Source organism: Stigmatopora argus, chromosome 1, assembly GCF_051989625.1.
Source record: "Stigmatopora argus isolate UIUO_Sarg chromosome 1, RoL_Sarg_1.0, whole genome shotgun sequence".
NCBI lineage: Eukaryota > Metazoa > Chordata > Actinopteri > Syngnathiformes > Syngnathidae > Stigmatopora > Stigmatopora argus.
The window spans coordinates 25216008-25233376 of NC_135387.1; the positions used below are offsets into that span (position 1 = coordinate 25216008).

The window sequence follows — 17369 nt, forward strand, 5'->3', positions numbered from 1 at the left end:
ACGTTAACACAACCAACATCGGAATGCCAGAGATTCATTGCTGACTTGGTGAAAGGCAGACAACAATCGTAAGGCACACGTAGAAACAAATAACAATTTGCACAGCAATCACAATCACACCGCCACTAAGCGGGAATCGATCCCACACTGCCCGTACCTAAGTCAGGCGAATGGACCACTACACGACCAGGGGGCCTTGATTTGGAATTTTCCACCTACATAGTTGGTCAATTTGTATAACTCATTCTTCCCTGATAGATGTTTGTGTGCTCACCACAGCTCGCTAGCCGTTTTGTAACTCAGTTGCGCAATTGAGCAAGTACATTCCTAAAAGGCCGCTAAAGACAGCTTTCCTGTTCAAACTTGCTTTTAAGATGGGCATTATTTATTCATTCATGCACTTCCTATGATTCGCCCTCACTTCATCAGCAATCATTTGTACTGCAAAGTCAATTGAACTGCAAACGTGTTTTTAAAAGACCAATCTTGTCTGTGTAATGGGAATAGAAAGTATTTTCTTCCAGATGGTAGGTGGCAATGAAATAATCTCACTGGTTCTTGTGTAAATAACAGGTGAACATTTCAGTAAAATAGACTGTACAGTGGTACCTCTACATACGAGCTTAATTCGTTCCGGGACTGAGCTCGTATGTCGATCTTCTCGTAACTCGAACCATTGAAATAAACTAAAAACAAATTAATTCGTTCCAACCCTCTGAAAAAACACGAAAAACAGGATATTGGATTGGAAAAAAAAATTATTTCTTCTAATTCGCCATCTATTAACAAGGTAACACATAACTAGTGGTTTAATAGTAATAAAATCTGTTTAATAGAACTAAATTTACCTCCAAATTTTCACTCTCCTGGAGCTCGATTAAATCCTGTGTCATCAGTTCTTCGTGGTGCTCGGCGATTAGATCATTCACATCTCCCTCGTTAACCTCCAGCCCCAAGGAATTTCCAAGTGATACAATATCATCCATGACAATGAGCAAGCTCTGTGACATGGGAAAATGCAAGCTCCGCCCAGTGCTCGTAGATATCTGTTATACACGAAAGAGATGCGGCAAAAAAGACTTGCATCTTGAAATTTTCTCGTATCTAGAGATAATTATTTGCTCGAAATGTTCCTCGTATCTCGAGCATCTCGTATGTAGAGGTACCACTGTATTACCTGCTTTCTTATATCCCACAGTGCACAACAAGCAAACAGCTAATCGTTCGTTTTGCGAGGTGAAAGACACAGACAGTGTTTTCTATTTTTCAAAAAGGAAATCCATTTTGGGAGAATTCAAGATTGTCGCATCTATAAATAGCAAACAATTCAGTGCTTTTATTTATCAGTATATTGATGTCAATTTTAGATAAGAATAATTGAAGTCTTCCCTTAATTACGGCTATTTCACTTATCGCAAAATAAAAGTATAAATAATGTTATTACACTGTCTTTATATTCCGGGAGAAAAAAATCAAGAAATGACACTTAATAGATACACTAGATAATTAATACACTTAATGGATGAGAACACAGTGATTTGACAGGTTTAGCACGAGAAATGTAAAGCGCCATTCGAGTGTACGAAATAGTATTTGTTATTTACATTTTCAGTGGCTTAAAAAAATAATAATTCCTTCTTATTAAAGTGCTATTCCAACCAAAATTGTGCCTTCCTTTTTTCTAGGCCAACTTACTCTCTCTAATCACCTGAAACATAATAGCAGGCTTTAGTCTCAATCCGTCTAGTAGTTTTGACACAATTTGACATCAAAAGTGTGCCTCCCCCTCTGCGTTTCGCAGACCTCCGGACCAGAGTGCGACATCACACGAGGTGTTTACACTTTTATGAGGCCACACTTCATTACTATTCCAATGACGAGTCTAGCCATCCATCCTCTTCGTCTTTTTTCCCCAGGAGTGATTTTCTATAGTAGTGTAACATTTGCTGCTAAGTAAATTTGGGTCTCAGGCTAAGCAGGGAGAAAGGAGGGCAGGTTGATAAAAAGAGAGATAGGTCAGTTGTTTTGACTGCTGCTGATAGCTTTAGGACAAGGGTGTAAGACTCGGGTTGGTTCGTGGGCCGCGTTAACGTCAACTCGATTTCATGTGGGCCGGACCATTTTAGATATAATATTTAGATTTTTTTTAATAAATGGATTAAAAGCCCTGAATATTCAGTTTTTTATAGATCTAAAACAATGTTTATTTTAGCTTTTTTATATATATTTTTAGATTTTACAAAATGATTTTTGAACTAAAAACAGAAAAAATTGATTAAAAAAATACAATTATTGATTTAAAAGGGGGAAAATCAGGAAATTTAATATACATCTATACTCTTCATTTTAATTTGATCCTAAAACAGAAACTCGGCACTCATGATTTACTTTCCCGGGCCACACGAAATGATGCGGCGGGCCAGATCTGGCCCCCGGGCCGCCACTTTGACACGTGCTCTAGGAGGAACGTATTTTGAAAGCTGAATTCAATTCGTCTATGCGGTGAACGTCTATTACTCTGATGTACTTCATGACAGCCATATATCAACTAAATACATTTAATCCTTTTTAATCAGGGCTAAAAACCCTATTGCTTACAATACTGGATTCCTAACACCTACCAATTTTCCAAATCTAAAGGTGTTGCGCAGTGTTCCCCATAATCCCCTTCCATGTCGAATGATATGTTTACTCTGCTATCGGTGTTGTATGTCCGTTCAAATCAATAGGCTCCGGCGCCAAACTTCTCTTGTTGAAAAGCTATATTTCCAACAAAAAGTTTGCAATATCCACCAATTGTGTTTCAGTCATGATCCCATGTTGCTGCTTGACTATTTTGCTTGTACTAGGTAACAGCATTCCCTGAAAGCCATTTTCCCCCTGCTGTGTGTCACTAAATGCCTTTTACTCAATGATTGACTAAAATCGGTGCATTTAGCTACCAATATGTTATAATTCAGATGTACGTGTAGCAATATTTTAGTAAAGAAGAAAGCTCGAGTGAAAATGAAATGAAGACCCATTTTTGTCAATGGTAGGCAATGATTTAAGGCCATATTGCAGCATTTGTTTTTGTTTGGATAATAATAGCCCTTAATAATTCAAACAGGATTGGCATAGTTGCTCATACTACGCAAAACATAAAACACACATGACACTATCTTTTGAACTGTTATGTTGTTTCTGCCAGTTTACCACTGCATGCTAACAAGAAACTTGTATTAAAACAGGGATTTCATGTATCTTCAGGAAGTGTGTTTAAATCACACTACAATTTTACTTTCCCGACAGCAATGACATCATCATTCGGAATTTTTTTTCTTCCTCTACAATGAAGCTTTGTCCTTATTTTCACTGATGTGAAATGCAGTACCTTTTTAAAAGCACCAGGAAATGATAAAGCTGTGTGCATCATGCAGCTTTTTGGCTTTTCAAAGAACAAATCAAGATTAACGTTTTAGAGCAATCGTCTTTAATCTCAGTATTTGCTCAAAATCAATTTGGTACCAACAGTCATTGTTGCTACATATGCACATGCCCATGTTATGGATATTGGAGCATGAAAATGTAAAAAAAGCATCTCACACTGAACATAAAAAAAATTCTATCCCTGACCAAAACTCTCTTTAAAAAAACGAACATGTTCTGCCTGCTCGGTCATTTGATCCCAAAGTATTTCACAAATATTACCACTCAGATAAAATTCCATCTGTGTCATTTATAACAGGTGGAACTTTGAAACGGTTTCTGCCCCATCTTTTTGCAATGGCTAGGATTGAAGCAAAGCGACAAACATGCCGATGTTTGTCGCGTTTGCACTTTGTGACCTTCCTCAAGCAGGTGATTAACACCTGCCAAATTGTTGAGCACCTCTGATGAATGGATCGTATCATCTTTTTGAGTCACAAGTCTATCGTCTCTCTTTTCATTCCTTTTGCTCCTTTTCCTCCTCCTCTCCCTTCCTCTCCACTCTCACCAAATTACCCAGCTGTCTTTGCAGGGGCGACAGGCAACCGTTAATTAGCCAATCTCACGCTCCGTTAGCCGGCCGAGGAGACAGAACGAGCTCGCGAAAGAATAGGTGGTGATGTGGAGAGGGAGTGAATGAGAGAAAAGTGGAGGCCACTAAACAGACTGTTAAAGTGAGCAACAGCGATGGAGGGTGAATAGCGGAGCCGGCAAATGGAGAAGAAGGATGCTTGAGAATGGTGTGAAAAGTTTCCCTGAGTTGGGAAAAAAAGCTTGTTGAGGGGTGGGAAAAAATCCTTCCCCATTGGTTGCATTTCACAGCAGTTCATAAAAAGCATTCCCTGTCCGGAAATTAGCCAGGAATACACATTATATGGTGCAAAAAAAATAAAAAAAGATGAGTCACACTAGTACATTTCTTAGCGGTGGCAGTCAAGTCGCATTTGAATAACGTCCAAAAACGAACCACCATTAGAATGTTTTGCACCCCCCACCATCCCCACTACTGGAAGAGCTCCAGGAATCTAGAAAGTGGTGATTATGTAAGTAACAAAACCAGGAGACAGATGGATTTGTTGATGCAGCTTGGCAGCTTGAAATCACACCACCTGATTGGATGTTAAATCATCAATGTTCATCTCAACAGGATACGCTTGTACAGCATAAGCTCTAATTCTGTTTGGACAGCAAAAATGTCTTGTTCGCTTTGACTCAATGTACTGCATATCCCACAACTAAGGTGGGATAGATGCCTTTTCCACATTATGAAGTGGGAAGAGGATTCTTTCATATAACTTTAATGCGCCTCAGCCAGTCTCATTTAATTATTCCCAAACATTTGTAATATTCAGAGACCTCCAGATGACTTGAATCAAAATTGATGCGCATGCTTTTGACACTTTTATGCTACTGATAGCGTAACAAAAAGGAATGCGTAATGGAGGACGTAGTGGGAGGCTGGTCAATAAAGAAAGAGATGCAGAAGAGAGGTAGACAAGAAAATTAATTAAATATGTCAAGGAAATAGAAAAATAGGTATAGATGTACAGTGATTTTAATTTTATTAGCCGCATTGTTAAAAAAAGGCAAAGAATTTGAAGGAAGCCTTAAATATCAAATTCAACTCTCAGTTTACCGATCAAAAAGCCAAAGCGTGAAGAACAAGAATCAGTCAGTAGATGAGCGCTAAGCAGTAATGAGGGGTGGATTGCTGCCCGGCAGCTTTGTCTCTTAAGGCTAAATGTTGTTTTTATCTTTTGTCGGGATTCCGCTCTGCCAACGCCGCCTTGCTTTATGGTGCGGAGAACTCAGCCATTTTCATTATAAGCCTGTGTGGTAATTGCCGGTATTTTGCGTGTCTGTGTTTGAATTTCAGGCAGTTAGGACCCTTGTAGTCTTCTCCAGGGATTAATCAGAAGAAAATCCAATCAGGCTGTTTTCATTTCCACAGACAGCCATTTTAGTTTTATGAGCTTAGACGAGAGCCGGATACTCCGTTCTAGGTGCGCTGTAGTTCCCAATATGCCATCGCAATGCCGCTCCTTCCCTGCTTAATGAAGCCACCACATCACTAAAAAAAACATGTAATGAAGCCTTAGCACTTAGTGAAGTTGTTCGCTAATCAGGTTGACGGGATTTTCCTCCAGTGTTGCATCTTGAATTCCTCGTAGTGCTAAGTTACACTGAAGGGACAAACTTAGCTGGACACGAAACCCCGTAATCTTGTTGGAAACGGTAGAAAACAAAAGATTGGTCTTAGTTTTTATTTTAATTGTGCCGTGGAATGTACAGGACTGTTTTTTTTTCTTTTATTGAACAACAATTTTTTTTCTGTTGTTATTTATGACTTAGAGCTGATTATGGGGGGGAAAAAAGAAAATATAGTCCCTGCCCTGTCACTTCCTCGCAGCATTCCGTGTGCGGTCGTTTTGTCGCCGGTCTTTTGGTCGCGGTCTTTTGGTCGCCCGGACGTTTGGTCGCCGGTCTTTTGGTCGTGGTTTGGTCGCCCAAATGATCGGCTGCTGCCATCTACTGTCAATTTATTAAAAAGAAGACAAAGCAAATTCACAGATAGTGTTTTTATTGAAGCAGTAAAACGTACAAATTCTAGCAACCTTCATTCTCTCTGGGAGAAATAAGAGCACTCATTTAACACATCGGCTGCTGCCATCGACTGTCATAGGCGTCCAATGAACCTTCATTCTCTCTGGGAGAAATTGCAATGTTGAAATACTTTAGATGGTCATTTTTATGAAACAAATAAAAGTCTTAGTATACTTTTAGCCCGGAACTTTGACATTAAAATAAAAGGCAATAAGTAAAATTAATTTATTAAAAAGAAGACAAAGCAAATTCACAGATGGTGTTTTTATTGAAGCAGTAAAACTTAAATTCTGTACAAAAATTACAAATACAAACTTACAAATTATGTACAAAGGGAATTCACAGATGGGGGTTTTTATTACAAATTGTATGCAATGGCTTGCAGGTGCTCTACATTGTTCGCGAATCGATTCGGGTTTCCATAGTCCTCCGAGTTCATTGACCAAAAGACCGCGACCAAAAGACCGGCGACCAATCGACCGTGTACCCCAGCATTCTCGCCAGATCAAATAAGGGGACACTTCTTTCACAATTTTGGTTTGAAAGACCTAACCTAGCAAGATCTAGAGACTGTGGTCCACTTGCGGGCCACAGCTGCAAGTCAGCCTAGCTGAGGAGTCTGTAGGAACAAATTGTGGGTAGATGCTCAAGGTGTCCCCCTTTATTCTTAGCTGTTTTGTAAACAAAATAATCTCCACACCCACTAAGTACTCCAAATCTCCAAATTCAAACCACCCCTTCTAAACTGCTCATTCCAGTCATCACGGCTGTCAAGAACAAAGACGTAATGGATGAGGGATAGAGGACAAACTGTTAGAAAGCTGAGGCTTACTAAATATAGCTTCATTCCTTGAACGTGGTTGCCATTACCAAAAATGAGCAGCCTGTGACATTATGCAAAATGTGTGTTTGAGTACTAATGGGAAAGGCATCAATGTCTGAAAAACTGGTGCAGTTTTCCAAGCAAACCATTTTTTGGGACAAAAAAAAACAATAAATAAATGAATAACTGTCATGTGACATTTCCCTATTCACATCATCAAAGATTTATTTTTTGGAACATAACCCTGACTTTTATGCAAGAACTTTGTCCGGACTTGCTTGGGGACTTTCTTGGTCTTTTTGGCTTTCTTGCCAGTGTCATAACAACTAACATTTTTTTTATCTAAAGCATGCTTCAGAAACAGTGGATACCAGAATAAATTATTTAAATTGCTTTCCTGGTTTGCATCTCATGTGTGTGGTTTGATATTGTCTAGCTAACAGATGTGATATAAAAACTGAGCACATGTTGTGCTTTCTAAGTAAAGTTCCACCAACTAGGTACTCATTCATTTTTATTTTAACCTGAGAATTCCCTCGTTATTGTCAACCCTGTTTGCATATTTTGACAAATACCCATTTCTAACAATACTAATATGATTGTATAGTGGAAAATCTCAATGTTGAGGGGGGTGAAATGCAGTGATATTGATTCATACTCCAAATCAAGCGTGCAAAGTTGTTTTCAGCCTTTATTCAGCACCGCTAAAATGTAATGAGGTATTTCATCCTTCACATCCATTCGTTGTACTTGCATAGTTTGTCATCTGGTTTATGTAATTTTTTTTACAGTGATAGTCGATACTTGGTCAAGCACAACTGTTATAATATGGCATTTATCCGGTCTACAACACAATTGACCGAACAGATGTCAGGACATTTTGTTGAGTGAGTGTTGAAGGTAGTGCTCAGCCTGATGAGAACCAAAATCAAAAGCTTGATTATCATAGCGGGTGCCATGACTGTTTTTAAAGGCGTAACACTCAAATCCTTTAGGAAGTGAGCAAGCGAGCGAGGGAAGTTGAGATGTGATTCATTACTCCGCTTCGGGTGACTTCACTCTTTCCTCTTCATTATGTTCGCTCCATTCTCTTCTCTCATCCACCTCGTTTCTTCATCTATCATTTTCTTGCCTGACACCCACCGTCTTTTAATAGTTTTCATCTTTGTTTGCCTTTTTCTTTCCTTTTGCGTCAATTGCAAATGCTCCCGTGTTTCACTCATCTGAAATCTCTCTATCTGCGCAATGACAGGGTGACTGTCTATATCATATGGTGCTTATTGTATGTATCTGTGCATCTCTGTTTGTTTTTCTGTATTTTTCTACATGTATTGTATGAAGTGTGAGTTTGTGTGTCTGTGTGTGGGAGGCATTACAGTGTTAATGGTTCTTCTCCCTGACACACTAATGACTGGTTTGTGCTCTCCCTTTCTGCCTATCTCACTTTTCTTCACTCTCTCCTGCAAATAATTAGCTTTCCCCCCTCCTCCGACGATTACATCTATTATCATAATTCTCTCTCATCCTCGTTTGCTTCCATTTGTCATCACCCGCATCCTTTTTCTTATGGCACCTATCCATTAGTTTTATCGCCATAACTGGGAGAGCAGCAGCCACTCCCTACGCTGCTCAGAAGGTTCTGATGTATACACGTGGGTGTCACTTGTCGGGGTGCATCCAAAACACTACAATTAGCTGCATTTCTAAGATGTGACATGTCTTTGTAAATGGTATGCTAGATGCAAAAGTACAGCTCATCATTCCAGATGCATGATGGGACGGGATTTTGAGGGAATCCAACTCTGAATTCATCTGTGTTTTATTTGTATTACTAATCTCTAAAAAGTTGCTGGTATTAAAGCGGGACCGGACGTTTCGTCGAAAGATGTTTGGTCCCCGGACGTTTGGTCCCCCGGACGTTTGGTCGACCGGACGTTTGGTCGACCGGACGTTTGGTCGACCGGACGTTTGGTCGACCGGACGTTTGGTAGAACGGACGTTTGGTAGAATAGACGTTTGGTAGAACGAACGTTTGGTCGCCGGGTTCGTTTACTGTTGATATTTAGATATTAAACTCTCTCTCTCTCTCTCACGATTATAATTTTGAGAGCTGTTTTGAACAGTAATAACCCGGCGACCAAACGTCCATTCTACCAAATGTCCGTTCTACCAAACGTCCGTTCTACCAAACGTCCATTCTACCAAACGTCCGTTCTACCAAACGTCCGTTCTACCAAACGTCCGTTCGACCAAACGTCCGGTCGACCAAACGTCCGGGGACCAAACGTCTTTCGACGAAACATCCGAGTACTGTATTAAAGTACCCATGTTGTTGTGTCGTGGTAAGTGGTAGCTGGGCTTTCGCGTTTATACTTCTACCCGAAAGGCACTCAAAGCACTTTAACACTGTTTCCTAGTGCGGCTACTGATGATGGACAATCAGCAACAAATGGGATTCAGTGTCTTGGTCAAGGATACTTTGGCTATGTTCGTTCACACTTAGAGGTGTAATTCCTAGTTTAGATTTTTGGGTCGGGGGTGAATTCCACTTCTCTTGTGTGTAGCCGTTTATATTACAAAAATATGCAACTCGTAGTGTCAACACAATGCCACTGCAAATTCATACACTTGAACTGCGACATGCCGCCTCGTGTTGCAGTGTTTACAGAGAAGTAAATATTAACCAGTCTGGAGGTCTCTGCTGTCGTGCTCTTGTGGATAGTTTGAAGATTTTATGCTACCGTAGCTATCTTGCCAGCAGCTCATAGTTTCAATGCAGTAAAAGTAGGAAAATATATCTTTTGTTCATTTGTTTACGACATATGAGCCAAATTCATGCATGCAAATGGGCGATCAAAGTGCAGTGTCAAATAGATGCAATTTTTATTCATGAATGAGCCGATGAAAAAATCGGAATTGGACTGTTCACACTACATAATTTATAAACGAGATATTTGTCGCAAATCTAATCTGGAGTGCGAACATAGCCTGGGACATGGTCGCATGGGTTTAGATTTGAACGCACAATCTTTGGTAGGCATAGAAAACGACCATTCCACCGACTATGTGGTTTATTTTATACTCCTTCGTTGCGTTTAGAACAGCAAGGTAATATTATTAATCGAAGGTTTTGACAACAGCCCTTAATTAAGTAACTACGGAAGAAAATATGGGCACTAGCCCCATGTTCATCCTTTGCACCAATTAGGGAGGGACATTAATCTAAATATTAAACTAGGTTAATGGGAATTACTTGACATTTCAAAGGCTTGTTTTTCTTTTAGACCACCTGGCCTATGAGGTGCGTTGGTTTTTCACGCGACTTCGAGGTGGGCAGACAACAACACAGGTAGCCAGCGTTGACCGCTTTGGAGTGATCAGCAAAGCGTATCGCAACGCCTCCAGTGACGTTTCCATAGAGCGTCAGGACACGCACTCGTACACGCTGAATGTCCATGGCGCACATGACAGGTGAGTGTGTGTTTTTACCAATGCAAACGCAACTCTGTGCAATATTTGTAAGCAGGGCTCACTTTAATACAAAATTCTCATTTGTGATTTACTGGTTACATTATTTTTTTGGGCATTAGTTTTACTGGTCTAAAAATATGGGCATCGGATCAGTATCGACATAACATATCCCAAATAAATCTGCATCAGGACATTCCTAGTTGAGATCCCAATTTTCACGTTCTACAAAAAAGAAACCCGTGAAATTGGTGACAAAGGGAGTGAATCAGAGAGCATTCCAAAACAAAACATTCCGCATCACTGGTCTTATATTAAGAGGATTGTTTGATTGTGTTGGCTACAAAAATCATTTGTGCTGAATCCATTGTTTACCTTAAACAGGTACATTCAGTAAATTAATAAAGTAAAACTGCGCATATGCAGTCTTTTTTTACTCTGGACAGCTTACGTTATAATAGTAATAATCATACATCTGTCAAGTGGATGGATTTTAACTCGTATTATGAGAATTGAGACAAACTGGCCTTTTTTTGTATTTTATGTATGACTACAGAGTGATTCTCTTTCTGCTCATGGTTCTGAGTTTTGATGTGTTTGTTCTCCTAGTGATAGCGGAGAGTACCACTGTGTCGCCACTCCCTGGTACCTGTCTGCCTCCACAGGAGTTTGGACTCAAGCTGGGGAGTTGACTTCATCTCGAATATTCTTGACAGTGCGATTCGCTGGTAAGGACTGTGTGCACTTGAAGTGCATTGCCAACGCAAATTTACTACTCATCCTGTTTTTTTTCTTTTCATTTACAGTTTGGGAGTCCCTAAAGTTGCCCCTCTTGTACGGCGTTACAGCATCGATAGGTAAAATATATTTGGTATACATTTGTTTGCATGAATAAGAACTGATATTGGACTGGATTTAAATGGGACAAAAATATATTGTGGTATAGGCATAATGTACTCTCCTGATTTTCTTCTAATTTGTTTTGATCCAAAAACCATTTGTCACTGTAAAAACAGGCACAATTTTGAGGGTAAAATTCAAGGATTTTAAGGCAATTTTAACGGTAAAATTCAAAGATTTTAAGGCCATTTTAAGGGTAAAATTCAAGGATTTTAAGGGTAAAATTCAAGAATTTTAAGGCAATTTTAAGGGTAAAATTCAAGGATTTTAAGGGTAAAATTCAAGTATTTTAAGGGTAAAATTCAAGGATTTTAAGGCCATTTTAAGGGTAAAATTCAAGGATTTTCAGAGTAAAATTCAAGAATTTTAAGGCAATTTTAAGGGTAAAATTCAAGTATTTTAAGGGTAAAATTCAAGTATTTTAAGGGTAAAATTCAAGTATTTTAAGGCAATTTTCAGGGTAAAGTTCAAGGATTTTAAGGCAATTTTAAGGGTACGGCTTATACACGTAGACGATAAAATAAGGTAATGACTGCTTCCCTGAAGGCTTCCTGCCATGGAAAGAGCCCCACCAACCAAGACAAAACCCCGAACTCCAATGTATCCTTGTACTCTCCACAGGTGTGGGCCTCTTCTCACTGGTTCTAGGCCTTGTTTGCGCCCAGTGCTGCTGTCGCAACGCCGCGCACACTCCACGCTCACGCAACAAATTGATGGACCTGGAGATGGACTGACAAATACTTTCCCCTGCACCCTCACACTGCAGTGCTCCCAAGAAACAGCAGACGCACCACAGACACACTCCCGCCAATGACTTGTGGGACACCCAGTTGTTTCCAAGCCGAGAACGTTGGGAGTAAAATGGGCGCCGTGATTCTTTGGGAGCGTACAAGAAGCTTCCTGCTGTACTCAGAAACATTTCAGCTCTGCAGTGGAGGAGCAGGGATTATTCTTTTTTTTTTTTCTCCATTTCTTCTTTTTTTTATTTTTTTTTTAACGGCACAGGAGAGTTCACTGCCATGTGGGAATAAAAGACCACTTATCTACCCAATATTAACAAATGAACTTCTCAGGCTGCCCCAGTGCAAACGAAAGCCACATTTTGAATGCACAGAAAGTGTTTGTTGGAATTAATGGGTTTGAAATGGAACATCGCGGTTCGGTCCCACAGCCAACCAGACAGTGTGACTGTTGAGACAGCATGAGGTTTTCTTTGTGGGGGGGGGTGATGGAAGGGGCATTGCACTACTGACCCCGAGGGATCCGATTTTAACAAATGGACGATAACTACGTTTTAGTCACGACTCTAGTTTTTTTTTTTTTGGAAAGATAACAAATTTTAAAGTGAAATATTTCTATGCGTCCCAAGGAGACATGCCATGTGTGTGCGTACGTAAGTGTGTATGAATCAAGATACTGTTCGAGGATTATTTTTTGTGAGTGTGCATGTTGTGTCTTATAGCACTAAGTGAGCAGCAGGAGCCATTTTAGAGGTACATCAAAGCCTCCTAAAATTTGCCTACGCTCCCTAGAAGGAATTGTTCCTTTAATTTCCACATCTTGCACATCTCACCCTCCAACAATGATTGCATTCTTCATTTTTTGCTGGGTTTGAGCAAAGCCAAGCCACTATATTTGTAGACCCTGTGGAGCTCTTGTTTTTTTTTCTCCCTCGATTAAAATGCTGCTTTGAAGATACGGGTTTAATTTGTCCCTTGACCTCACATCTCAAAATACTCCAATGATCTTTGCCCATTGCAATAAATATAAAATATCGTCTCCCCAAGAATTTAAGGAAAATGGATTATTTTAATTAAGGAAAATTGCATTGTCTCATTGACTACAAATGGAAACAATAGGAAACTGAATAGGATTTATTAAATGGTTTGTGGATCATAATGACTTCATTGCAACTTCTGATGTTTATGCATTACGAAGTTATGCAGTTATGAATATACATTAGTCACTCACTAAACCTAGTAATATTGGTCGCTTTTATCAGAGGACAAAGAATATACAGTCTGTTTTCTGTCTAAAATTGTGTTTAAATTATTATTCAGTAGCCCGGCTACAGAGTTTAGCATTGGCAACAAACATATGCATACCTGTCAACCTCTGCCGATAACTGCCCTTATAAATGATTATGATTCCCCTTACAAACCCCCCAAAAAACCTTACAAACACCGTACGAGTCGTACGGTGTTTGTAAGGTTTTTGGGGGGTTTGTAAGGGGAATCATAATCATTTATAAGGGCAGTTATCGGCAGAGGTTGACAGGTATGCATATGGTAGTTTCAAATACCTGACGTGTATTGATCCTTGGGTTCTTTGCTTTTTGTATTTAGTTTGACAACTGTTTTTGATCCTTTTTAAGCCATTTATAATATAATCACTGCTTGTTGCAGAGTAAATTCAGTTGAATTCACCGGTGCTCTTATTTTGGCTTCCTTCTCAAGTCGATGCAAAATAAAAGCCAAATGAGTTCTCGTGTAATGACAAACTAATCTGGTTCCTGACTATACTGTAGTTGGATCGCATCCGCATGTCACGTGAGCACGGCGTTGTTTTTGCACAAAAGTAAGGCAGTCCTTTTTTGAAAAGGTACCAGCATTGTGTAACCACGATGGATTTTTACAGAACTGTCAGGTAGTATTGCAAGCAAGCAGGAATACTATGTGAACGTAGAGGAGCAATATTGTGCCGTCTTTAATTATTTTCCACCCCGAGTCCGAGTCCTCGGGGCCTGATAAACGGCGCCTGTGAAAGTGCAGCTACTCTTCAAATAGTGCGCCACATGCAACCGTTATTATTTCACACACCTGTTGCAATACCACATTTAAATATTTTGTGCCAAATTGTCAACCTAAACAAATGCCACTGACAGACTTCCTTCTTTTTGTGTACTGTCATTGTATTGTGATGAGATGTTTTTTTAAACAAATAGAATTGTAAAAGGCTGATTCTATATGTAACTCCAACCAACATGCAGTTATAATAAAAGTGGCTGTCTCTTGATGGGTGTGTTTTGATTGGCACAGACTAGATGGATTTGTGTGTAAATAGAGAAGCGGGTGTAGGGTCTCCAACCCCGCATTCCCCTCTCGCACAGCTGAAGATGAGTTTTCTCAGCGAATCTGATGTGGTTGAGAGTGTTACCACAAGGGGGAAGGGGGGGTATTATGGGAATAAGAGCAACATTGGTTTTTGTCTGCATTTGCAGTTCAAGCCATCAATCATTTTTAAGCAACTTCCGAAACTCTCCTCACTGTTTCATAATTCAGGACTGGGCCACATTTTACTGTCTTCCATCCACTTGTTAGTCTTACGGGAATCCACTCTGTGCGTATATTCTTTTATTCCCCATTTGTCTCCGGCTTCTCTTTCTGCGCTCCATTTTGACGCATCTTTCATTGCCTCGCCACATTATACCAATTCCTCTCCTCTCACTCTTGATTGAAAATGCAGATGAGGCCCGGCTGTTCTCCCGGGCTTTGATTTTAGCACCTCTTCATTGCCGGTTTCTCCATCCATCCTGCTCCCTCTCATTTGCATCTCATGTGGAGAGAAGTGGGATCGGGTGGCGTCTGGTACGCGTGCGCGGCTTTCCAGCGTGATCTCACAGGGTCCACTTGACCCAGTTAGGTGGTCCTGCTTGGGGTGTTCATTTTTGGCATGGATCATTTAGTAATGTGGGCTTGGTACGGCTCAGCTATTGTCTTCCGCGAGGATTATATCTTGCCTTTGAAAATAGGACTCTCTTTGCCGGTACTTGGCCGTTTGGTCGCCAGACTTTTGGTCGCCCGCAAGGTTATTGATAATTAGCATTTAAGATTGTTGCTCAAATTCCCTAAATACAAACTGTGAATTATTATTTAGTCATACTTAATGCCCTATTAATTATTAGGCTAAAGAAAAGCTCCAAATTTCCCGGACTTTTATTGTGTTTTGTTGGAGAACAAGGTTAAACAACACGGTCTACGCATCAATAAAAGCCAACAATGGCCCTGAGCAGTTTCACTGAGCCGACGTGTGAGTGTATAAGAGTTTGTATGTACATGAGTTGTCCCCTTAGGAAGGGACGTCAGTCAGGGTCTTAACAAGTTCTCCAACAAAACACAATAAAAGTACGGGAAATTTGGAGCTTTTCTTTAGCCTAATAATTAATAGGGCATTAAGTATGACTAAATAATAATTCGCAGTTTGTATTTAGGGAATTTGAGCAACAATTTTAAATGCTAATTATCAATAACCTTCCGGGCGACCAAACGGCCGAGTACCTGGCTACCCTGCTAGTTAACGTCTAAGGGCCATGTCTGTTTAATTAAACCAAGAAACGGAACAGATAAACATTTATTCAGTTCCTGAATAACTTTGAAAACTATATTTAGCATGTGCATTTTAAATCATCTTATCTATCTCACTTTGAAGACAAATAATATATTTTTTTTTGTTTGTTTTTATTTTAGCCATACTTCACACCTCAATAGGGACCTAAGGAACCAAAGTTTGATAGCCTCCCAAATGACCTCCAGCACAACCTCCCCTTACATGGTGTGTCATATACACGCATGACCACAAATAACTGGTCGTGCAAATATGAGCCAGGGATGAGTCAGTGGCTTGCCGCCAGCCTATAGCTCGCTGAAAGATCAGCCAGCAGCAACAGCTTGACGTGCATGCCATTAATACTGTATACTTCATCGTCTGAATGGTTATTAATACCCGCGATGACGAATGCAACTGATCATGACCGTGCCGGATTGACTCTCAGTTTATCATCATTAGGACGAGAGAGTCAAACGTCTTCACGTCAAGAAGCAATCAGGTAGCTGAGATATCAAAAGTCCTTTTATTTCATCTCCTATTACTGTGGGTTCTCAAAACTCTAAGTATGGCACGATATAGTGTCTTGAGGAGCACATCCAGCTAATCGCCAACACTGTGTATTGACATCCCGGCTATAATTCCACATTAGGCTGCAGGGATCTCAGCTAATGCTTCATCGGGAAAGCATTGAAGTGAAAGGGGATAAGGAAAGTCACTGGAAGTCATACGCAGCTGTCAAGACTTGTGAGTCTCCGCCAGAAAAACTTGCAGAATCGTGGGGCCACTACTCCAACTTTGTGGGTCTACAACTTGCTTTTCACCAGAAGTGCTCTTGTAATGTCTCGCAAGCTAGAGCTAGTTTCGTGAAATCAAGAGCCAAGAATAAAGGCTGCTCAGACAGACATAAATGTCTGCAATTCCAGCTTGCCGGATTGTAAATGTGCCTATAAAACCCTGCTTGACCTGCTTCTGCCCTCGATTTCTATAAAAGTCAGGCATCACATTGAAAGGCACATATGTGACTGATAATAGACACTGGCAGACTATTATTATAATTGGGTGATCTACAAACTGGTGATGACGTTTCTCATGTACACAATGTGGCCCACAGAAAAGGCCATGAATAGACTTTTATAAGTATCCTCATAGAAAGAGTTAATATGGCAAAATACCATGTAGAATGATTCTCCTTATATGGTCCTATTCAACCTCAACTTAGGGTGTTGTAAGTCCACCATCCCTTAAGGCACATCTTTCAACGTGGTGGTCCGGGGGCCAGATCCGACCCACCACAGCACGGTGTATGGCCCGTGGAAGTATAAATTGTGTGTGCCAAGTAAAATTCAAATGATTATAGATATATTGAGAATATTTATGTTTTTGTTTCCTTTTTTAGAAAAACTAAATTTTAAATAAACATATTTTCAATCAGAAAAATCTAATATTTTCATTTTTTGCACTTATTTTTTAACTTAAAAGAATGACCAATCAAAATAAATAAATGAAACAGGATATTTCCTGTTTTCTAAAATTATTTCTAAAGCAAATAATAATAAATATTTCTTAAAATATATTTTCTGTCTTCATTTTTTAATGTAAACCAAACAATTTAAAAAAACATTTCAGTTGTATATAAATAAATAAAAAATGAATATTTACACTTTTTTCCTTTTGATTAAAACACAAGATGAAGATAAAAGATCAGTAGTTCCTTTTAAAAAGCTAAAAACAAAAAGAAGATTTGGCTAAAAAAATTGTCATTAAAAATGTCTGCTGTCAA

At 39.6% G+C, this 17369-nt stretch overlaps 1 protein-coding gene across 1 annotated transcript in view; it reads left to right on the forward strand.

Moving 5' to 3' along the window:
* ptgfrnb (prostaglandin F2 receptor inhibitor b) overlaps window positions 1–13388 on the forward strand; it is a 36885-nt gene extending 23497 nt beyond the window's left edge. The window contains exons 12-15 of the mRNA XM_077611822.1: window positions 10180–10366; window positions 10973–11091; window positions 11170–11220; window positions 11885–13388. Of these exons, the coding sequence (XP_077467948.1) occupies window positions 10180–10366; window positions 10973–11091; window positions 11170–11220; window positions 11885–11997 (470 nt within the window). The 3' untranslated portion in view covers window positions 11998–13388. The remainder of the gene's footprint in view (window positions 1–10179; window positions 10367–10972; window positions 11092–11169; window positions 11221–11884) is intronic.
* Window positions 13389–17369: the final 3981 nt, after the last annotated feature.